Genomic DNA, 24,483 nt, shown 5'->3' on the forward strand with positions numbered 1-24,483 from the left:
GTCAAGTTATCCAAGGGCCAGCTACAGCCCAGTACATGCTTCAGTTAGGGAGACCGAATGGCTTGCCCCTAGACCTATAGATTTCAAATCTTCTGATGTTCATTCTTTATCTTAAGTGGCTCAAGAAACTATATATTGCGGAGTCGCTTCAGTTGAGTCTGACTCTCTGCGACCCCATGGACTGTAGCCTGCTAGGCTCCTCTGTTCATGGGATTCTCCAGGCAAAGATGCTGAAGTAGGTGCCATGCCCTCCTCCAGCGGATCTTCCCCACCCAAGGGCCGCACCTGCATCTCTGACATCTCCGGCACTGGCAGGAGGGCTCTTTACCACTAGCACCACCTGGAAGCTAGGCACCTATATGCAGAGCTCTAAGTCCATAAAATGCCTCTAGAGATGCCCAGGGTTTTAACTAGAGATACTTCTTTCACGTTTCCAACTGTTATTGAATGTTTACTGTTGCAAGGCAGTATAATAGATGTGAGAGATAAAGTCAAATAAGAAATGGATTCTCTCCTCAATGTCTTTATGACCAAGTTAGAGAAAAAACAAGCAAAACAATGATTATAATACACTGGAAGCAAATGTTATTGATATATGTTGTAAGAACACAGATGAAGAGTATCTAAAGCAGAGAAAACTCCCAGGAGAAGGTGACAGAAGTGAATCCACCAGGATCCCACTCCATCAGTAGACTACTCAGACCTCCCCAGCACCCCAGAGCCCCCTGAACCATGACACAGAGTACTACAAGCTGAAAGGAGGCAGCCCATGAATGCTGAATCAGAGGGAACCAGGCAGAGAAGGGCCCCCCTTCTGTAGACACCTCATGCCAAGAAACAGAGGTGCATGAAGTGGAGATAAAATGAACAAGCAATAGTATAATCCTGCCTGTGCCCAACCTCCCACCACACACAAACACACACACACACACACACACACATACACGCGCGCGCACACACACACATACACGCACACACACGCACACGCACACACACATGCTCACACGCACACACGCACAGACACACATACACGCACACACATACACACACAGACACACAGACACACAACACAGACACACACACATACACACACACACATCCATGCAGCCCTGCAGAGCACAACAGAAGGGAAAATGGACACCACCACACACCCAACTTAGTTGGTCATGACTCCAGGAAACCAGGAGGGAATAAGACAGGACACAGCAGGTGTGATAAGGCTTTACTGGGGATCAGACAGGCTGGGCAGGAACCACACTGGGAAGCACGGACTTCACACCAGGCCAGTGCTGGTCTTCAGGGCAATGCTGGGAGGTCAGAACACAGCTCCATGGGCCAGGGACCTGACTGGGCTCCTCAATGCAGAAGCAACCATGGAAGGGAAGGATAGTCTACATGGCTTTAGTGCAGGAGGGATAATGTGGGGTGGGGGAGGACCTTTGCTAAAAAAAAAAAATGAAAAAAAAAAGTGGGAAACTGAATTAAAGGATGGATGGAAAGGGGGAGTGGGAGGGAGATAAGGGGGTTAAGGAACCATTTAGAGTGAACAGAAGGAGAAAGAAAAAGGCAGATGGTTCCGCAGGCAGGAAGGTCCACCTGGTCTCCAAGGCACTGGCTCCTCACGCCCATCTCCTGGTTGTGGGCACTACTTGTTGCCCCACACGGCAAGCTTCAGGAACAGAGGGCCTGGGAGGAAGCGGCTGGACTTCATGTAGGCAGAGATCTTCTTCAGGCCCTGAGGGTGGGATAAAGGTCAGGCTTCAGGTCTGCTGCCCCACTATGGTTCATGCAGGTCTCCCTAAGTTTGCAACCTAGATATAGCCCTTCCACATGGAGTCAAATATTGGGACAAAATACCATCCTCCTGGTGTCCCCAGCTGTGGAATGTTAGCTCTTCCAATTATCTGTAATTCAAGTGCTATCTTGGTAAAATAGGACATCTGGAGACTCCACCCAGTGCTTGTTGCTGGAGATGATGACATGGGTTCAGAATCCCTAAATGACTCCCCTGCAAGATGGGTTCTACTGAGACCATTTATCAGATGGGAAACTGAGGCACACAGAAGATAAGCACCTCCCTCATGCTCACACTGCACAGAAGTAATATGGCTAGAATGCAGCCTGCTTGCTCTCCCTCTCAATTCTGAGGTCTCTCTGCTGCACCCTCTTCCTCATAGCTGAAAAAAAACAAGGAGACTCACTCATCATCCACTTATACAAACAGTTAAGTGACCCGTCCTGGCAGTTGCCCACCAACAGTGTGCCCGTAGGGGAAGTCAGGATGGGGAAACAACAGATGAAACATTCTCTGGTTTGGATACACAGTCCTTAGACAGTTAAGATGCATCTAAAGAAGCACTCTATAATCCACCTAGGTCTGTATAGTTTTCTATGCAGAGTAAAGCACTAAAATCAGTAACTGGAGATCCCTAGCTTTTGGTGCTTAGCAGTACTCTTTACCAAATGTGTAACTGATTACTCCAATTTTCCAGACCTCCTCCTCCACCTCCTGAACGCAGTTTCCCAGAGATCTGAGATATCTGATAGGGTGTCTCCTAGCATACAGGTCTCCAAATGAAAGGGAAACTCACTGCTCTTACATTGTGTGGGCTTTGTTTCCAGTGGACAGTTATAGTGACCACAAAGGAGTTCAAATGAGACTTCTTACTGGGATCGGAACCTTACAAGGAGCTGGAGCCTTGGTGCCAGCAAGGCCCATTGTGCCGGTCCACCTCTGTACGTGATCATATGAATTTAGGTGAATCTCTCATGATCTCCCATTTACTATCTTGGTTGACAGTCCTGAGTTTTCTTTAATGGTACATGGAAAAGCTTCCTGTCATCTCATTTTAGAGATACTGAGAAAGTACCCAGCTGAGACCTTGGGCAGGTTCAGGTTGGGTGCGTAGGTCAGGGACTGGTTGGTGTCCTTCCTTGGACTGACTAATTTACCAGAGTTGGCTGGAATATAGTGTAGATACCACATGATTTCTCTTAGCTCCACAGATAAGGGACAGGGCTCCTCCTGGCCAAGCAAGGCTTTTTCAGGCAATTGAGAAACTTGCAGGAATGGTGGTGGCAAGTCCTCATTCCACACAGCAATCCCATAGGGAATCCCACTTTCTAAAGAAACTTGCTCATTCAGGGACACACACAAAAGGTTTGGCCAACCTATGTTCCCAATGCCCACAATGTTTTCAGACTGTCTGAGACATATTAAAGACCTGAAATGACTACAGGGTGACATCGAGGAGAGTTAAGCTCACAAATAGCCGAACGGCCCACCACACACACTTATCCTAAGAAACTTATCCTGACAAACATACTGTGAAATGGGAAACAAAGCTTTATAAACAAAAGAAAGAGGGGTGACAGACTGCCAACCTAAGACTGCCACTACAGGCAGGTTCAGGGACATTACATATGGAGTTTATACTTGCAGATACTTACTTAATTGGGGAAACTATACCAAAGGAGATCTCATCCTAAAAATGGTCGAAAGGGGTTTTTTGACACTCAAAACTAGGGGTTTTTTTTGTGTGTACACAGCTAGAGGAATGGGTTTTAAGATCAAAAAGACTGAATGATTTAGAAGGCCTGCTAAAATTGTGATTACTTTGGCCAAAAAAAGTTTTGTTTTCAAATGCTGACCTTAAGGAAACAAAAGTCCTTCTAGGAAGAACTTGCATCATCTCCCTGTAGCCTTGAGACGTAAAAGTTCTACCTCATCTTCTTAGGCATCTTCCAGTGCACTTTGAAAGCTTAGTCTCTCTAATCGTGAAGGCACACATACGGTGTATGGTTGGCAGCAAGTTGCATAGACTGTGATTCCAAGAGTCTTTTTGTCCAGCTATGCTAGCATTAGGTAAATGTGTCATTAGGGGGACCAGTTCATAAAGGGTCTTTGTTGTTTCAATGCTCCTTGTGTCTCCCTGTACAACAAAGGCCTTTACTCTCTTATACGATATTTGTGAGTAAGCTTCCTGGCTCCTGAGAAGGCTGCATCCTTCGCACTCTCTTGTGGGGATTCCTCTTGCCTCTTATTGGTTTGAATCATAAATAAGAATTCTAACAATGGATCCTTTAAACTGGGAAACCTGCTAAATTGGTAAATGTTTAGAGATCTCTCATTGAAAACAGTTGTTTAGCTAGTCCCTATGGAAAAATCAAACTAAAGGGTGGATACACAGATATATAATAGTGGCTAACCTTAAGAACTTCCTTAGTTTCAAACCAATCAACCAACCAACAAACATTGTTCCTGGAGTTATATTTATGGTCTCAGCTTCCCCTCAATGGATCTTACAGATGCTAATAAAAACAAAAGAATAACTAAAGTTAATTAGGTTAATTAACAAGGGAATAGTTAAAAGCTGAGGGGAAAGTCAAGTGAGTTCTTCCTACAAACTAAAAATTTTAAAGGGACTGATCCCAATAGGATGAAAATATTTAGATGCCTATTAAGAGGTATGATAAATGAAACAGACTTTGATGGCATGAAATTAAAGATTTTGATACAGCACTACCAAAAAAGATGTTTTGGACGAGCCAAAAAGACCCCTTATCAGTCCCCGTAAATGTTAAAGAGACCCAAACAAATCCACTCTATTTACCACAGTGTAGCAAAAATTTAAAGGCAAGAAAGTAGAAAAATTCACCAGGAATTGCTCAGGGCAATATGCCAAACAATCCAATAAAGATTGACAAAAAAAGGCTGGGTCCCTTGGCTCAACCCCTCACTGGGGACAGAACTGGGTAAAATGGCCAGGGAATAAAAAGGAAGGTTTCTGGGACTCCTTGTAAGACAAAGACTTGTTAACAGGATCCTTACAAGGGCTATGGTTAAAGGTAAAATATTGATAGTTGATAGAATTGAGATGAAAGTTTATTTGTTTAGGGGAAGAACAAAATCTGCCTCCATGTTGGATCTGTTTCTTTTTATTATTTTTTTTAAGATTTGTATCTTTTTTTTTTTTTTTGGCTGCACTGAGTCTTCACTATGAGCTGGGCTTTCTCTAGTTCCAGCCAGTGAGGGCTACTCTTCATTATGACGCACAGGCTTCTCATTGCCATAGCTCCCCCTGTGGTGGTGCACAGACTCTAGGTGCAGGGGCTTCAGGAGGCAGCTGCAGCACATAGACTAGCAGCTGTGGCTCTCAGGCCCGAGAGCCAGGTGCATGAGTTGTGGTGCAGGCTTAGTTGCTCTGCATCATGTGGAATCTTCCCAGAACAAGGAGTGAACCCATGTCCCCTGCACTGGCAGGCAGATTCTTATCCACTCTACCCACAGAGAAGGCCAGATCTGTTTCTTTTACTTTAAACTTTGCTTCCCATTGCTCTTGTTCACTACGAGGATACCCTCCATACATAATGGCCTGCCTTGGGGAACCCTGCCCCTATGCCTGAATGTTAAGCCACAGTGCCCTTGTTCAGGACCCTGTCCATAAGTGGATGGCTATAGGAAGGAAAAAATTAGCATATCCCCCCCCCCCCGAGGCTGGCAATTCCAGGAGATGTTTGCAAGATTAATGACCTTTTTACTTTACTTCCTCACCTCCCCCTTCTCTGCTCTATAAAAGAGCTTGGCATCAGACCCTGATAAGACGGTTATTTTGAGACATTAGTCTACCAGCTTCTCAGTCTGCACCTCATCTCTCAGATGATTGGCCCATTGTGCAGCAAGCAGACTAAACGTGGACTCAGTAACATGCTAAAAAGTGGTATATTTGAACAGGCTTTATGTAAGATGGTTATATCTCTTTTACCTGATTATACTGTGGGGATATACAAACATGTCTCACTGGGGAATGCGCCCCTGCCTGGCATAAGGCAGGGCATATCATCTGCCTCTCAGGCAATGTTAATGAAAGATAACAGAGGAAACCAACAGGGTTACCTGAGCCCACACACCATAAGCTTAAAGTTGCAATCTAAGATTCAGGGCCTTATTGCCGGGACCCAGCACGGGAGATCCCACCCATGACAAGGTTATGCAGAGAGACCTGACGGGCAAGGCGGATCAGGACTCAAGGGATCCCCTGGAACTGCTCAAGCATCTACCCCAAAAACCAGAGTCTGTCTGTCTTACTACTTTATGACTTTCACCAACTCCTCTGACATTAACAGGGGGCTACCCCCGACCACCTTTCTCTGAGAAAATCAACTTAGAGCTTTGGTTAATAAGTCTCCTGGGCATAATAAGAGTGTTTCAATCCCAAAACCCCTCTGATGGCTTTCTAGCCTGCCTGACAAGTTTATCCAGACTTCTACAACTACGCATGTGATTGTTTACAGCCTCCCAACCGCAAGAGGCACAGGAAGCTTAAAACACTCTAGGAATGTAGAGCCTTTCAAGAAGTTAAAAATCATTAGAATAGAACTGGTTAACAGTTTCATTGTTGAGCCAATACTTGCTGCCAAGTTTTCATATCTTTTATTTGTTGATATAGTTGGTATATAGAAAAAACAGGTAGTAGCCCTGGCATTAGCAACATTAGATCTGTGAGTTAAGTACTTTCTTTGTGGTAACCCACTGCACCTTTGTTCTTTAGGAATTAACTTTATTTAGTACTTTGAGGATGATGCAGATTAAAGAAAAAACACTTTAAGGGAAAATGAGGTTTTGGTTGATTAACATTTATCAAGGAAAAGAGCCATAAAATATTACAGGTCTCCTGGCCAGAAGATAATGTAAATCACCTGAGACCTTTTGTATACAGAAAGGTATGCAGAAAGAAAGCCTGGTATCGATAAGGGTCAGGACTGCTGCCCCTGCATGACTCTGCATCTTCCATTATGTAAAACTTAGGGTATAAAAGCTCCTTTTGAAAATAAAGTTATGGGTCTTACACAAGCTTGGCCTCCCCATGTCGTACTTTCTTTCTCTCTTTCTCTCTTTTTCAGGTTAATTCCCTGGAGTGCAGGGGCCCTCTGAGTTCATTTTCCTGCCTGGGCTTCTAAGACCCAGTCGAGAAGGTGCCCAAGGTGGGGCACCTTCCGCTATTCGAGAGGGCGCCTGCCGCCTACGTGAACAGAGCAAGTCTCTTGTCTGAGGCTTTATTGGCTATCTGCATAAACCAAGGAATATCAGCCTCTTTTCTCTCCTCTATTCTCTTAACTGCAAATTCTTTCCTTATCTCTCTCTATATCTATATATCTCTCTTGCCTTGCCATCCATGCTTCCGACACCCTAGATCCAACTGAGGCTGGTCCCTGGTACTTAATAAAAGCAATATTGGAGTTTGGTTTGGGAGTTTTGTTTGGTTGGTTGCTTTTGTTTTTGACCTAGGGTAAACAGGACTGAGTTTGACTTGTGCACTCAGAAAGAGGGCCTTCTGCAAACATTTGAAGACATGATACACTGATCCCTAAAGTTCTAGAATATAGAAATCTTTTGATTTCCAGTTTAGTTGGAAATTTACCTACTGATATAAAAAAGCAAAATTTAAAAAAAATGTAGTTGGTCAAATCCATCTTTTGATATCATTTAGGTAGCAGCCCAGTTCTTCAGGGAATTGAAAGCAACTGTGTTTGTCTTGCAAATCTCCACGTATCAGGGGACTTTCCTGGCAGTCCTGTTGTTAGGAATCTGCCTTCCAGTGCAGTGAAGGCAGTTCAATCCCTGGTCAAGGAACTAACATCCCATATGTCCTGGGGCAACAAAGCCCACACACCACAACTACTGAGCCCATGTGCTCTGGAGCCCACACACCACAAGCAGAAGAAGCCTGATGCCACAACGGAAGATCCTACATGACACAACCTACACCCAATGTAGCCAAAAACATTATGTATTTTTAAAAACCTCTTCATGTCAGATATGTAAATATAGCACAAATGACCTGAGACTAAGCCTGATTAACTTAACAAGATAGACTCTAACACCAAAGGGAAAAAATAACGGAAAAGAGGTGTTTTTAAATTCAAACAGTTGGAAAGGCTCCTTCATCCAAAATCTAATTTACAGCCTTTTAAAGGATTTGTCAAGAATGAAGGACTACCCTGGTGGCCCAGTGGTTGAGAATCTGCCTGCCAAAACAGGGGACATGGGTACAGTCCCTGGTCTGGGAAGATTTCACATGCCCTGGGGCAACTGAGCCTGTGCACCAGAGCCTGCGACCGACAGCTACTGCACCTCAAGGGCCTAGAGTCTGCTGCTCTGCAACAAGAAAGGCCACTGCGTTAGAAGCCGGAGCACCTCAGCCAGAAAGTAGACCGAGCTCCCTGCAACCAGAGAAAGCCCAGGCCCAGCAACGCAGACCCAGCTCAGCCAAAACTAAATAAACAACTGTAAAAAAATTATGAAAGTAAAAGAATGAATGCAAATCTTACATCGTTTCCATGACCAGTAAAAGCCTGAAGATAGTCCCCCCTAACTGGTTACAGAAAGGGGTAAGCTTCAATCTACCACAGTCAACCACAGACAGTCCACCCTGAGGAGATTTCAGGATGAAGAAAACCAGGATGAAACATTCTGTGTTTCAGACATGGGGCCCCCAGAGAGTTAGGATGCATCTCAAAAAAAGAATTTTCGTGACTCCAGATTTACCCATCTTCCTACACAGAGAAAAGCACTGAGATCATTAACTAGAGATGTTTGTTTTTCAATAATTAGCATTAATCTTTTACCAAGATGCCTTCTTGACTATATGTATATCCCAGCCAAAAATTCATAGACCTACTGTCTCCTACCCTACATCTTCAGAGCTCTATCAGAAGCTGTCTCCTGGGTGCCAAACAAAATTGAAGGTCTCCAAATAAAGTCAAAACTCACTCCCCTTAAGTGGTGTCAAATGTTTCTCCACTGACATCTCATCATAGGAGTATTTGTTCCTCTCATCAAGCAAAAAATAACCTCTGCCTCACAAAAGGCTCCTACTTCACAGGGTTTGCCCACAGAGGGATGAACGCCTAGCAAAACTAAAGGGCTCAGAAAGCGGCCAGGCAACATAAAGAAGAGACCACGTTTCACCCAATTACTCAGCAAAACATGGATGATACCTGATAGGAGGATGTGGAGCAGCAAGACTGGCTCAGGCCAGACTCTAATTATTCCACTTAAAAGACACAGACCAACTGCCTGGCATGGGACCCCAGTCCACTCTCACTTGGCCTCAGCCTACATCATCCTCAGTCCTGCAACAGCCAACCAGACAGTGAGACACTCAGGTGTACCTGTGCACCACTCTGCCAAGACAGACAGTGCCCAAGAGTGCCCAGGACTCCAAGATCTAGGACTGCCTGTGCCCCACAGCCCAGGGCCCAACAGGCCACACTGCAGGCCACATCTGTCCCCATCCTCCCTGCTGGGCAGTCACCCCAGCTCTTGCAAAATTCTCAAGGCAACAAGCCTTGGACCAAAACCAGAGCTGATGAGAACTAGCTGAGAAAGCAAATTTCAGTTTGGGGAGGAGGAATACAAAACAGATTGTAGGCCAAAAAACCTATTGGACGAGAGCTCCAAATTCCCACATCTGTCACAAAGCAGACTCTGCTGCTCTCCAGTTGGGTCAATGATGAGCTGGGAGGTGAGGTCAGGCTGTGCTCCTCCAGAACCAAGGTGGCTCCACCCACACCACACTGCTCAGGGTTCCTATAGTTCCCCAGCTGCACTGAGCCCAAGAGGCTGGGCACCAGGACTGCATGACTTCTGTATCCCACTTGTGCCTGACACAGTGTCTCCTACAGGAGAGAGGATCAGATCAGTGAATGTGACTTAAAGTGATGTACTCCTGCGTCTGTGGGATGGAAACTGGGATAACAGGAAGGAAAAAGGGACTGGAGATGAGGAGTAAAGGAACTGCCCACCATAAGAGGTGTCAAGATGAAATCCTTGCACAGGACTCCTCTGTATGTACCCAGATCCCAGCACCAACTACAGATCTGACAATCTCAGAACAACAGGTGGAGGCTCAATTGCTGCAGAGCCCTTTGGAGATCAGGAGAATATATCGTCTCTGTTTTTAGTACTTGATATCAATCCTACTGTGTCCCATTCTACTAATGCCAGCTGCATACCATCTCCTGAATATTCTGCTTCCTACACACTTTCCAGAACTGTGAACCCAGACAATAAAAGGCCCTGAGCTTTTCATTTCAGCACAGGAAACGGAGAGGCACCGACTGATGCCCGTAGAAGCCAGACGGTCTGACGGGGAGCCCAGCACAGCCTGGACTGGCTGTGTGACCTTCAGAAATTACTTATCCTTTCAGCTTAATTCCTTATCTGTAAAATGGAGAGGATAATTCTTCCACATGTAGGAATGTTATAAAGATTAAATGTGACACAATACACATCAGTAACTGAGGAGAGATTCTGGTAAACAAGATTCTCCATAAATGCTATTCTTCATTGTAGTTCCAACTACGAAATCAGGGAAAATAAGAAAGAGAAGAAAGATGTAAATACAAGGGGTTCACGGGAATCACCTCAAAATGAGAAATGAAGTCTCTCAGGTTTGGGAACGCGTCCAGGCACTTGGGCTCAAATATGCGGTGCATGTCAAGGACGTCGTAAACCAGGAAATCCACATAGGTCAGCTGCAGGAAGACAAAGCATGAATGCGCACTGAACTCTGAACCTGGGAAAAACGACAGCTCTCCCGCCCCCAAAGCCGGCCAACTTACCTTGTCCCCTGCAAACCAAGGCCTCTTCCCCAGAAACTCTGAGAACAGCTTGATCTTTTCAGGGATCTCCTTCAAGAAACTGGGCTTCAGTTTCTCCTGAGACACAAAACAGCTGTCACCACCCTCACACACAGACTCCCCAGCAGAGAGCAGTCCTCCCAGGGCTGTGTCTGATTCCAGCTGTCAGGGGAGCACTCATGTCCCGTGACTGTACATGAGTCAGGGCCCAGGGGCAATTCAACCCACCTGTGTTCACTAGACTCCTGTGGGAACCAGCTCCCATCTGTGAGAAGCAATGGGAAGGCAAAGGGCAAAACACACTGTTCCTGGACCTGTCACCACTCAGCTCCAGACACTTGCGCTGGGTCAGACCAGCAGTGCTGTGAGACCTGGTGGAGCTTGGGCCTCAGACCTCAGGCTGATCAACACTAAAATGACTAGGAAAGAAGTCCTATGTTCCAGTGTAGGAGACTAGAATGGTGTGGACACCTGGGCAGTTTCTGGACAGCTGGAGAGAACTAGAAGCTGAAAGGAAGGAGGGAGAGGAATAAAGTCTAACCCTGGGCTGCCCACTGGACACATGTGTTTCGGCCTTAGATGCGGAGAGGAGGTATTGGGGTAAGGAGGAAAATATCCTGTCTAGGAAGTGAATTTCCATCCAGGAGAAGCTGGACTCTTCTTAAGATTGGTGGGAACTGAATCAGAGTTTCCAAGAAAATGTCTTGGTTACTAAGGAAGTAAAAATCTAAAAGACCAGTCGATGAGATTGTGACAAGCATCTCACACGCTGTCCCCCCAGGTGAGAGCACTCACAAAGTCAGGGCTGTAGCAGATCCTGACCATGGCCAAGCGGACATCCATAACCTGGTTCTCCAAAATGTCCACACGAATCATCTCCTCCTCTGTCTCCCCACCTGTGGCCACAAAACAGAGACTCAACCACAGTATCCCCTCCAGCCCAGCCCAGGGCATGACGACCTGCGCCCCTGCCCCCAACCCCAGACCCACTCACACATGTTGTGCTTGCGCGCAATGTACCGAAGGATGGCATTGCTCTGGGTGAGCTTGTGAGTCCCATCGATTAAGTAGGGCAGCTGGAAGAATAAGAGAGTCTGGTTATTTGCGCCACCAGACTCCCCTGTACCCTCCTCCATTGACCAAGGGATGAAACCTGGCACTCACAGAGCCTAAATACTATGGTGGGCACTAAATAATATGCTGCAAAATGGAGGGATGAGCTGGGACAGAGTATCACTGAAGGGCAGAGGAGAGAACCAGGAAGCTGAGAGACAGAGCAGAAGGCACCTGTTCCTGAAACCTCTAAGCCAGGAAAGGAGATGGATGGAGACACTGTCCACTCCCCTTCCCAGCACCCCACCCCGGCACCTACATTGGGGAAGTCCAGGCCCAGCTTGAATTTTTCATTCAGCCACTGGCTTCTGTCATAGTCAGGAGCTGAGAAAAAGAAGACGCAGTGAAACAATCTCCCACAAATCCAACCCTCCTTCCCGGGGGACCTACCAAGGAGTCAGAGGCAAGACCCCCTGAACTGATGGATACGGATTCTGAACTGGATTCTAATCTCACATGGAGCTTTGGGGGAAAGCACACGTAGAAGGATTTGGAACCTCCCTGAGTTGAGGCTTACAGAGAGCTAATGCAAGCACTAAATGGAGCCCAAGGCTGCCACAGGGGCTCTCATGGCCTGCTTTGGAGGACAGCTGCACCCCCAAAGGGTTTGGCAAGGGGCAGGTCCCTTTTCCAGCTGGTGGAGTTTAAGGGATGGGAGCAACAAAGGCAGAACAGGGGTTGCTTGGCAACAAATCAGCATGAGTTGAGCAGAAGTTACAATAGAAAAAGGATTTCATTACCATCTCCCATCGAGTACTGTCTCTCCTCATAGTTTGTGTCTGTGTACTCCAGGAGAAGGCGGATGGCATGGGCCAGCTGCCAGAGATGGTGGGACAGAGGGCAGACGTCAGGCTTGACTGCAAACCTCTCACTCTTCCAGGTCACTTCCACACCTCCCACTCCCTCAGCACCGTCACCTGCACCAGCCCACCCACGCCACACACACACATGCCAACACCCAGAGAAGATGATCGGGCTGAGGGGACAGGGGCTCCGCAGCAGCAAGTCCTGTGGAAGTTTCTGGTTTGAACTGGCCTCAGCTTTGCAGCATTTTCCCAGGGGGTCGCAGCATTTCCCCACCCGCCTCCACCTTCCTCGCCCTGGGGGACCCCCGCTCACCCCGCGGATGTCCCAGTAACCCAGAATCATGGGCATGGTGCAGGTTATGACGCTCAAAGTGCAGAAGCTCCAGCGCAGTTGGGCTTGAAACTGGTCTTCTGAATCCGGGAGAAAACGGGCGGAAGCAGGGGCCCCTCTTCTCGGCCCCGCCCCCAGCCCAGCCCCTGACTCAGCTCCAGCGGCAGAGCAGGGTCTACTCTTGTCTCTCTCTCAGCAGATTCCTTTGGAAGCCAATCTCTGGGCGCCGAGAGAGCAAAGGCCGCCGAGGTTGGCCTGGCCTGGTTCCCGCCCCCAGGGACACTTCAGCTAACCGGGGTTTAGTTTCCAGTGCCCTTGGGAAACAAGCCTGAATCATAACATTAAATCGGCCCGTGTTACAGGAAGATGAGAACCTCAGGCAATCCTAACGCTCCCCCATGATTTGTTAATATAACCCATTTTAGCTGCGGTCTTCCAAAACAGACCATCGGTGGGATAAAAAGATGTGAGGAGGCAGCGAAAAGAAATGTGGTCTCTCTGTGCTCCTTTCAGGGACTGTGGAGGACCCATCCCTCATCATGTGCCTAAAAATAAAGGTACAACATAAATTAATCAAGTAGCTTATGGCCTCACTTTTGAATCGAAATCCAGATCCGCACACAGCAGAGAGGGTACCCAGGTGCAGCTCTAGAGATGTTCTGACAGACAGCTCCATGTCTGTCACATTGCTGAGACAGTGACGGGGAGTGTGGTGGGAAAGTGACCCAGGGGCGATCAGTCCTCGGAGTGCATGGCTCCGGAGGGGGTCCATAGAGGGGTGACAGCCTATACTTCACACAGGACCAGAGTCAGAGTGGCCCCACACACCCTCAGCTGCCTAGATCCACAGATCACAGCCCTCATCCTGCCTCCTGACCCAATGTGATTTTAAGAGAGTGATCTCTTAAAAAAAATTATATTGAAGTATAGTTGATTTACAATGGTGTGTTAGTTTCAGGTGTACCACAAAGTGATTCAGTCATACACATACAGGTTGTTCACCCTTTTTCAGATCCTCTTCTCATAGATTATCACAGACTATTGAGTAGAGTTCCCTGCACTGTACAGTACATCCTTACTGGTAATGCATCTTATATATAGTAGTGTGAGGGCTCAGTGTCTTTTGATGTCACTCTGTGATCTGTGATCTGAGGTACAATCTGCACAAGAATAATGTCCTACCTGCCAACTGTCCTCTTTGCAGGCAGAAGTTTATTTCAAAATTAAGAGAATAGAACATACATTGGACTGCGGTTTCTTTTCCTTGTTGAAAGGCTACTACAAAGTAGTGGATATAGGTAATTAATGAGAGGAACTTTAAAAAACAAATAAATTTTGTAAGTTAATACACAAAGTTTGTATACTACAAAAAACGTATTTAAAAATAGAGCTTCCCAGGTGGCTCAGTGGTAACAAATCCGCCTGTCAATGCAGGGGGCACAGGAGACTCAGGTTTGATCCCAGGGTCAGGAAGATCCCCTGGAGAAGGGAACAGCAGCCCACTCCAGAATCCTTGCCTGGAGAATCCCATGGACAGAGAATCCTGGCAGGTTAGATCCATAGGGTTGCAAACAGTTGGACACAACTGAAGCAACTTAGCATGCATGCACACACACATGCATGTTGTAAGAACACAGATGAAGGGTATCTAAAGCAGGGTAAGCTTCCATGAAAGGGTGACAAGCAAATCCACCAGGATCCCACACCATCAGTAGACTACTCAGACCCCTTCCCCAGCACCCGAGAGCCCCCTGAACCATGACACAGAATACTGCAAGCTGACAGGAGGCAGCCCATGAATGATGAATTAAAGAGGGAACCAGACATAGAAGGGCTCCCCTTCTGCAGAGATCTGATGCTAAGAAACAGAGGTACATGAAGTGGAGATAGAAATGAACAAGCAATCATATAACCTACTCATCCCCAACAGTCTACCCCACTCCATCCCCCCACACACCCATACCTATCCATGGAGCCCCGCAGTGGACAAGAGGGGAAAACAGACACCCCCACACACCCAACACACTCAGTCATGACTCCAGGAAACCCTGAGAGAATAAGACAAGACACAGCAGGTGTGATAAAGCTTTACTGGGCATCAGACAGGCTGGGCAGGAACCACACTGGGAAGCAGGGCCTGCACATCAGGTCAGGTCTGGTCTTCAGGGCAGCGCTGGGAGCTCAGAGCAGAGCCCCGTGGGCCAGGGGTCTGGCTGGGCTGCTCACAGCAGAAGTAATCATGGAAGGGAAGGACAGTCTGGGTGGCTTTAGTGCAGGAGGGATAATGTGCAGTGGGGGAGGAACTTTGCTCAAAAATAGTGGGAAACTGGATCTTTAAAGTAGGGATGGAAAGGGGTGTGGGAGGGGGATAAGGGGGCCAAGAAGCCATCTAGAGTGAACAGAAGGAAAAAGAAAAAGACAGATGGTTCCGCGGGCAGGAGGTCCACCTGGTCTCCAAGGCACTGGCTCCTCACACCCATCTCCTGGTTGCAGGCACTACTTGTTGCCCCACACGGCAAGCTTCTGGAACAGAGGGCTGGGGAGGAAGCGGCTGGACTTCATGTAGGCAGAGATCTTCTTCAGGCCCTGAGGGTGGGAAAAAGAACACCAGGCCTCCTGCTGCCCCATTGGAACCCAGGCAGCTCTCCCCAAGTTTGGGACCTGGGGTACAGCCCTTCCATGTGGGAATCAAATGTTGGGGCAAAAGATAAGTCTTCTGGGGTCCCCAGCTCTGGGAAGTTATCTCTTCCAATTTCCTGTAATTCCTCTGACATCCAGACTCACCACATACAGAGACTCTGTACTGTATTAAATGGTGCTGTATATCCATTAGACATTATAACATAGGTTCAGAATCTCTTCACGACTCCCCTGCAAGATGGGTTCTACTGAGATCATTTATCAGAATGGAAACTGAGGCACTCAGAAGATAAGCACCTCCCTCATGATCACACCACACGTAAGCAATATGGCTAGAATGTAGCCTGCTTGCTCTCCCTCTCCATTGTGAGTCTCTCTGCTGTACCCCCTTTCCCACAGCTGAAAACAAGGAAGCTCACTCATCAGCCACTTACACAAACAGTTAAGTGACCCACAGGGCAGCTGCCCATCAATAGTGCCTGCAAGGGAATTCAGGATGAGAAAAAACAAGATGAAACTTTCTGTGTTTTGGATACATGGTCCCTAGATGGTTAAGATGCATAAGCTCCAGAAAGAATGAAGTGGCTGGGCCAAAGCAGAAACAATGCTCAGTTTTGGATGTATCTGGTAGTAAAAGCAAAGTCTGATGCTTTTAAGAATAATACTGCATAGGAACCAGGAATGATAGGTCCATGAATCAAGGTAAATTGGTTGTGGTCAAGCAGGAGATGGCAAGATTAAACATCATCTTAGGAATCAGTGAAATAAAAAGGATAGAAAAGGGAGAATTTAGTTCAGAGGACCATTATATCTACTACTGTGGCGAAGAATCCCTTAGAAGAAATGGAATAGCCCTTATAGTCAACAAGATTCCAAAATGCAGTACTTGGGTACGATCTCAAAAACGACAGAATGATTTTGGTTCATTTCAAGACAGACCATTCAACATCACAGTAATCCAAATCTATGCCCCCACCACTGATGCCAAAGAAGCTGAAGTTGATTAGTTCTATGAAGACCTACAACACCTTCTAGAACTAACATCAAAACAAAACGGTCTTTTTTCATCATCAGGAATGGGAATGGAAAACTATGAAGTCAAGAGATACCTGAATAACAGGCAAGTTAGACCTTGAAGTACATAAATGAAGCAGGGCAAAGGCTAACAGTGTTTTCTCAAGAGAACAAGCTGGTCATAGTAAACACCCTTTTCTAACAAACCAAGAGACAACTCTACACAAGGACACCACCAGATGGCCAATACCAAAATCCAATTGATTATGTTCTTTGCAGTCAAAGATGGAGAAGCTCTACACAGTCAGTAAAAACAAAACTTGGAACTTAGTGTGGCTCAGACCATCAGCTCCTTATTGCAAAATTTAGGCTTAAATTGAAGAATGTAGGGGAAACCACTAGGCCATTCAGGCAGCACCTAAATCCATTCCCTGATAATTATACAGTGGAGGTGATTAATAGATTCAAAAGATTAGGTCTGGTAGACAGAGCGCCTGAAGAACATGGATGGCAGTGCATAACATTGGACAAGAGGCAGTGACCAAAATCATCTGAAAGAAAAAGAAATGCAAGGAGGCAAAGTGGTTGTCTGAGGAGGTTTTACAAATAGCTGAGGAAAAAAGGAGAAGTGAAAGGCAAAGGAGAAAGGGACAGAAATACTCAACTGATATTGGAGAAGGAAATGGCAACACACTCCAGTATTCTTGCCTGGAGAATCCCAGGGACGGGGGAGCCTGGTGGGCTGCCATCTCTGGGGTCGCACAGAGTTGGACACGACTGAAGCGACTTAGCAGCAGCAGCAGAGAATAGCAAAATCTATTAAATGAGATAAGGCCTTCTTAAATGAACAATGCAAAGTAGAGGAAAACAACAGAATGGGAAAGACTATAGATTTCTTCAAGAAAATTGGAGAGATCAAGGGACCATTTCATGCAAGGAAGGGCACAATAAAAGACAGAAACAGTAAGGATATAACAGAAGCAGAAGAGATTAAGAAGAGATGGCAAGAATACACTGAAGAACTACACAAAAAAGGTTTTAATGACCCAGATAACCACAATGGTGTGGCCACTCACCTAGAGCCAGACATCCTGGAGTGTGAAGTCAAGTGGGCCTTAGGAAACTTTACACGAACAAAGCTAGCGGAGGTGACAGACTTCCACCTGAGCTATTGAAAACCCTTAAAGATGATGCTGTTAAAGTGCTGCACTCAATATGTCAATAAATTTGCGAAACTGATCAGTGGCCACAGGACTGGAGGAGGTCAATTTTCATTCCAATCCCAAAATAGGGCAATGCCAAAGAATGTTCAAACTACTGTACAATTGCACTTATTTCACATACTAGCAAGGTTATGCTCAAAATCCTTCATGCTAGACTTCAACAGTATGTGAACCAAGAACTTCCAGATGTAAAAGCTGTCTAGAAAAGGCAGAGATCAAATTGCCAACATTTGTTGGACCATGGAAAAAGCAAGGGGGTTCCAGACGGACATCCACTTCTGCTTCATTGATTGTACGGATCACAACAAACTGTGGAAAATTCTTAAAGAAATGGAAATACTAGACCACTTATCTATCACCCAAGAAACCTGTATGTAGGAGTTAGAACCTTAGATGGAACAACAGACTGGTTCAAAACTGGGAGAGGAGTAAGACATGACTACATACTGTCAGCCTGCTTATTTAACTTACATGCAGAGTACATCATGCGAAATGCTGGCCTGGATAAATGACAAGATGGAATCAAGATTGCCGGGACAAACATCAGCAACCTCAGATAAGGAGATGATACCACTCTAATGGCAGAAAGTGAAGAGGAACTAAAGAGCCTCTTGATGAAGGTTAAAGAGTGAAAAAGCTGGCTTGAAACTCAACATTCAAAAAAACAAGACTATGGCATCCAGTTCCATTGCTTCATGGCAAACAGAAGGGGAAAAAGTGGAAGTGGTGACAGATTTTACTTTCCTGGGCTCCAAAATCACCGTGTATGGTGACTGAAGCCATGAAATTAGAAGATGTTTGCTTCTTGAAGGGCTTCCCTGGTGGCTTAGACAGTAAAGAATTCGCCTAATGCGGGAGACCTGGGTTCAATTCCTGGGTTGGGAAGATTCCCTGTAGAAGGGAAAGGCTACCCACTCCAGTATTCTTGCCTGGATAATTTTATGGACAAAGGAGCCTGGCAGGCTACAGTCCATGGGGTCACAAAGAGTCAGACACAACTGAGTGACTTTCACTTTCAGTTGCTCCTTGGAAAGAAAGCTATGACAAACCTAGACAGCATATTAAAAAGCAAAGACATCACTTTGCCAACAAAGGTCTGTTTGGTCAAAGCTATGGTTTTTCCAATAGTCATATATGGATGTGAGAGTTGGACCATAAAGAAGGCTCATCACCAAAGAATTGATATTTTTGAATTGTGGTGCTGGAGAAGACTCTTGAGAGTCCCTTGACCTGCAAGGAGATCAAAGCAGTCAATCCTAAAGGAAATCAACCTTGAGTATTCATTGGAAGGACTGATGCTTAAGCTGAAGATCCAATACTTTGGCTACCTGATAGGAAGAACTGACTCATTGGAAAAGACCTTGATGCTGGGAAAGATGGAGGGCAAGATAACAGGGCAACAGAGGATGAGAAGGTTGGACGGCATCATCAACTCAATGGACATGAGTTCAAGCAAACTCTGGGAGATGGTGAAGGACAGGGAGGCCTGGTGTGTAGCAGTTCATGGGATTGCAAAGAGTCAGACACAACTGAGCAACTGAACAACACTGTTCTTAAATTGTGAGGGTGTTTTTTTCCAACTGACATCTGGTCTAAGAGTATTTGTTCTTCTCATTCTCCAAAATTATTATCGTTCTCAGAAAAGGCTACTAGTTGCAAGGGTTTCCACAAACAGGTAGGCCCTAGGAAAACAAAAGTGCTCAGAAAGTGCCCAAGCAACTTGCAGAAGAGACCACATTTCACCCAATTATTCAGGAAAACATGGATGAAACATGATATAAGGGTTGAAGCAACAAGACTAGGCTAGGCCAGACTCTAATTTTTCCACTTAAAAGATATAGACCAATTGCCTGGACTGGGACCTGAGCCCATTCTCACTGGCCCTCAACCTACCTCATCCTCAGTCCTGCTAAAGCCAGCCCAGCAACACTAAAGTGTACCTGTGCACCATCTTCCCAGGACAGACAGTGCCCAAGAGTGCCCAGGACTCTAAGATCCAGGGCTGCCTGTGCCCCACAGCCCAGGGCCCAACAGGCCACATACTGCAGGCCACATCTGTCCCCATCCTCCCTGCTGGGCAGTCACCCCAGCTCTTGCAAAATTCTCAAAGCACTAAGGCTTGGACCAGAACTAGAGCTGATGAGAACTAGCTGAGAAAGCAGATTTCATGATAGACATGGGCATACAAAACAGACTGTAGACTGAAAAACCTCTTGGATAAGAGCTTCAAATTCCCATACCTGTCACAAAGCAGACTCTGTTGCTTTCCAGTTGGGTGAATGATGAGCTGGGAGGTGAGGTCAGGCTGTGCTCCTCCAGCACTAAGGTGGCTCCATCCACACCACACAGCTCAGGGTTCCTATAGTTCTCCAGCTACACTGAGCCCCAGACACAGGGCACCAGGGTTGTGTGACTTCTGTATCCCACTGTGCCTGACACAGTGTCTCATACAGGGGAGAGGATCAGATCAGTGAATGTGACTTAAAATGAAAATACTAACCCATCTTTCAGACAGAATCTGGAGTAACAGGAAGGAAGACAGGATAGGAGATGAGGAGGAAAGGAAAGCACCCACCAAATGAGGAGTCAAGATAAAATCCTTGCACAGGACATCTATATTACGTTAGCAGAAATGTTACGTTAGTCACTCAGTCACATCTGACTCTTTGGGACCCCACAGACTGTAGCCCACGCAGGCTCCTCTGTCCATGGAATTCTCCAGGCAATACTGGAGTGGGTAGCCATTCCCTTCTCCAGGGTATCTTCCCAACTAAGGGATCAAACCAGAGTCTCCCACAGTGCAGGCAGATTTTTTACCATCTGAGTCACCAGGGAAGCCACCAACTACAGCTCTGAGAATCTCAGAACAACAGGCAGAGACTCAATTGCTGCACAGCCCTTTGGAGACGAGGAGAAAATATTGTCTGTGTTTTTAGTCCTTGATATCAATCCTACTGTGTCTCACTCTACTAATGCCAGCTTCATACCATCTCCTCAAGGTTCTGCTTCCCCCACACTTTCCAGAGCTCTCAACACAGTCATGAAAGGAACCTGAGGGTTTTATTCCTCCAGGAAATGAGAAGCCACTGATGCTGCCCATGGAAGTCAGACGCTCTGCCTGGGAGCCCAGCACAGCCTGTTCTGGTTCTGTGACCTACAGAAACTACTTGTCCTTTCAGGTTGACTCCTTATCTGTAAAATGAAGAGCATAATTTTTCTACCATGTAGTAACGTTATAAAGATTAAATCTGACACAATATATGTCATTGCTAAGCAGAGATTCTGGCATAAACCAAGTTCTCCATAAATGCTATTCTTCATTGTAGTTCCAACTAGAAAATCATCCAGGCTTCCCAGGTGGCACTAGTGATAAAGAACTCATCTACCAATGAAGGAGATAAAAGAGATGCAGTTTCGATCTTTGGATTGGGAAGATCCCCTGGAGAAAGGCATAGCAACCCACTCCAGTATTCTTGCCTGGATAATCCCATGGACAGAGGAGCCTGGCAGGCTACAGTTTGTAGGGTCATAAAGAGTTGGACATGACTGAAGCAACTTAGCATGCATACACCCAGGAAAGCATCAGGGAAAGGCGGGAGAAGAGACATAAATACCAGGGGGGATCATGGGAATGACCTCAAAACGGGTGAGGAAATCTTTCAGGTTTGGGAATTCATCCAGGCACCGGGGCTCAAATATGCGTTGCAAATCAAGGATGTCATAAGCCAGGAAATCCACATAGGTCAGCTGCAGGAAGACAAAGCATGAATGTGCACCGAACTCTGAACCTGGGGAAAATGGCAGCTCTCGCTCCCCCAAAGCCATCCCCCTTACCTTGTTCCCTGCAAACCGACACCTCTTCCCCAGAAAAACTGAGAAGAGCTTCATCCTTCCAGCAATTTCCTTCAAGTAACCAGGTTTCAGTTTCTCCTGAGACATAAAACAGCTGTCACTGCCTTCAGACAGCCTCCCTGGCAGACAGCAGGCCTCCCAGGGCTGTGTCTGATTCCAGCTGTCAGGTGAGCAGCCATGTCCACTGACTGCACCTGGGTCAGTGCCCAGGCTGCAATTCAACCACCTGTCTTCATCAGACTCCTCTGGGTACCACCTCCCATCTGCGAGAGGCGATGGGAAGACAAAGGGTGAAACCACACTGTTCATGAACCTGTCACCACTCAGCTCCAGACACCTGCCCTGGGTCAGACCAGCAGTGCTGTGAGACCTGGCAAAGCTCGGTCCTCAGACCTCAGGCCAATAAGCACTAGAATGACTAGGAAAAAGTGTAGACGCTTGAGCAGTTTCTGGACAGTTGGAGAATCTGATAGGCTGAAAGGCAAGAGGGAGAGGAATAAAGTCTGACCCCGGCCTGCCTACTAGGCACCTGTGTTTATGCCAGAGCTGTTGAGGAAAAGACACTGGGTTAACAATGTAAACACTTGTCGAGGAACTGAATTTCCACCCAGAGGAAGCTGGAGTCTTTCCTAAGATTCTCCAGCGTAGAGGACTGTGTCCAGCGTTTCAAACCCTGTCCAGTCCAATGTGAAACGACTCACAAAGTCAGGGCTGTAGCAGATCCTGGCCATGTGCAAGCGGACATCCATAACCTGGTTCTCCAATAAGTCCACTCGAATCTTCTCCTCCTCTGTCTCCCCACCTGTGGCCACACAACAGAGACTCACCCTCAGCGTCCCACCCCAGTCCAGCCCAGGGCATGGCCACCTGTGCCCCTGCCCCCAACCCCATGCCCACTCACACATGTTGTACTTGTGAGCGATGTGGCGAAGGATGGCATTGCTCTGGGTTAGCTTGTGAGTCCCATCAATTAGGTAGGGCAGCTGGAAGAACAGGGCCTGGTCACTTGGGCCACCTGCATCTCCTCCCTTGAGTAAGAGCAGAGATGAAATCTGGCACTCACAGAGCCTGGCCCACTGCAGACACTAAATGCTGTTGCTGCTAAGTCGCTTCAGTCGTGTCCGACTCTGTGCAACCCCATAGACGGCAGCCCACCAGGCTCCCCCGTCCCTGGGATTCTCCAGACAAGAACACTGGAGTGGGTTGCCATTTCCTTCTTCAATGCATGAAAATGAAAAGTGAAAGTGAAGTTGCTCAGTTGTGTCCAACTCTTAGCGACCCCATGGACTGCAGCCTACCAGGCTCCTCCATCCATGGGATTTTCCAGGCAAGAGTACTGGAGTGGGGGCCATTTCCTTCTCCAGCAGACACTAAATGATATGTTGTAAAATGGAGGGATGAGCTGGGACACAGAGCATCATGGAAAGGCAGAAAACAGAACCAGGAAGCTGAGAGACAGAGCTGAAAGCACCTGTTCCTGAAACCTCTAAGCCAGGAAAGGAGATGGATGGAGACACTGTCCACTCCCCCTCCCAGCACCCCACCCCTGCACCTACATTGGGAAAGTCCAGGCCCAGCTTGGATTTTTCATTCAGCCACTGGCTTCTGTCATAGTCAGGAGCTGAGAAAAAGAAGATGCAGTGAAACAACCTCCCAGGAATCCAACCCTCCTTTCAGGGGGACCCAGCAAGGAGTAGAGGCAAGACCCCCCTGAACTGGTGGATCTGGAATCTAAACCACTAATCTCACATGGAGCTTTGAGGGGAAAAACCAGCTTAGAAACTTCTTGAAACTAGGTGAGTAATCCTTACAAAGGGTTTAGGTAAGCACTAAGGGGAGCCTATGCCAATGGCTGATACAGGACCCAGCTGTGGGCTCTCATATCCTTCCTTGGAGGCCAGTTGCACCCTAAAGGGTTAGGGAAGGGGCAGGTCCCTGCTCCAGCTGGGCGGGCTGGAGGGGAGGGCGACAGACTTGAACAGGGGTCAGAACATGGGATGCTTGGCACCAAATCAGCATGAGTTTGGCAGAAGTCAGGCCATGACAAGGATGCCATTCCCGTCCCCCATCGTGTACTTCTTTTCTTCATAGTTTGAGTCTGTGTACTCCAGGAGCAGGCGGATGGCATGGGCCAACTGAGAGAGACGGCCAGAGGGAGAGCAGATGTCAGGTCCTAATTGCCTGACTTTCTGTGATCCCACAACCTCAACACCAAGCCCCACCCACACTCCCGCGCACAAGCCCCGCTTGAGAAAAAAGGGCAGAGGGATAGGACTTTGGGCTTGGCTCCACCAAGCTCTGAAGAGGAATATTCTAGTGAAATCAATCCCCATTGCACAGTATTTCCCACCCCCAATCCGCCCTACCCTGCCGGCCTCCATCCTTCCCGCCTTTGTGACCCCAGCTCACTCCGCGGATGTCCCAGTAACCCAGGATAATGGTCATGGGGCTGGTTTCCGTGCTGAGTGGAAACACTTCACACGGACCGGTCTGGAAATTTATCCTCTGACCCGGCGGTGAAGGTGCAGCCGGAAGCACCCGCCCCTCTTCTAGGCCCCACCCCCAGCGCGGCCCCCAACTCGGCGAGGCCTTTCCCAGATGCAGCCCTAGGCAAGCGAAAATGAGGCCTATTTCTGCCTCAGAGCCAAGGGGTCTCCAGAGACATGGTGTGGGTTCTGAGATGCCAAGAATCCCCGGGTCGGGCTCACCTGGTTCCTGATCCCAGTCAGATCTCTGCTAAGTCGGTGGAGTTGGTGGCACGCTCAGGAAAACAAACCGGAATCAACAGCAGCAAGGCTCTTCTGCCTTCCCTTCCCTCTCAGGAACCGCTTAGTTTTGCCCTTGGGCTTCAGATATCCCG

General features: G+C 47.2%; 2 protein-coding genes across 4 annotated transcripts; both read right to left on the reverse strand.

The window, feature by feature from the left end:
- Positions 1-1,223: 1,223 nt before the first annotated feature.
- Positions 1,224-13,083, reverse strand: LOC138095986 (glutathione S-transferase Mu 1-like). Of its 2 annotated transcripts, XM_068992004.1 has the most exons (8): positions 12,877-13,083; positions 12,498-12,573; positions 12,017-12,081; positions 11,639-11,720; positions 11,440-11,540; positions 10,627-10,722; positions 10,429-10,539; positions 1,224-1,735 (listed from the first exon to the last, which is right to left on the reverse strand). In XM_068992004.1, exons 1-8 carry the CDS (start codon positions 12,910-12,912, stop codon positions 1,646-1,648), a joined length of 657 nt encoding a protein of 218 aa, XP_068848105.1. In that variant the 5' UTR covers positions 12,913-13,083; the 3' UTR covers positions 1,224-1,645. The 2 variants fall into 2 exon arrangements, with proteins under 2 accessions (XP_068848105.1, XP_068848096.1); XM_068991995.1 differs by lacking the exon at positions 10,429-10,539 and having other exon boundaries at positions 12,877-13,036.
- Positions 13,084-15,037: 1,954 nt separating this feature from the next.
- LOC138072559 (glutathione S-transferase Mu 1-like) lies at positions 15,038-24,068 on the reverse strand. Of its 2 annotated transcripts, XM_068963559.1 has the most exons (8): positions 24,033-24,068; positions 23,677-23,758; positions 23,180-23,244; positions 22,525-22,606; positions 22,325-22,425; positions 21,606-21,701; positions 21,408-21,518; positions 15,038-15,480 (listed from the first exon to the last, which is right to left on the reverse strand). In XM_068963559.1, exons 1-8 carry the CDS (start codon positions 24,066-24,068, stop codon positions 15,391-15,393), a joined length of 663 nt encoding a protein of 220 aa, XP_068819660.1. In that variant the 3' UTR covers positions 15,038-15,390. The 2 variants fall into 2 exon arrangements, with proteins under 2 accessions (XP_068819660.1, XP_068819662.1); XM_068963561.1 differs by lacking the exon at positions 21,408-21,518.
- Between the last annotated feature and the right edge of the window lie 415 nt (positions 24,069-24,483).

Source organism: Capricornis sumatraensis, chromosome 2, assembly GCF_032405125.1.
Source record: "Capricornis sumatraensis isolate serow.1 chromosome 2, serow.2, whole genome shotgun sequence".
Taxonomy (NCBI): domain Eukaryota; kingdom Metazoa; phylum Chordata; class Mammalia; order Artiodactyla; family Bovidae; genus Capricornis; species Capricornis sumatraensis.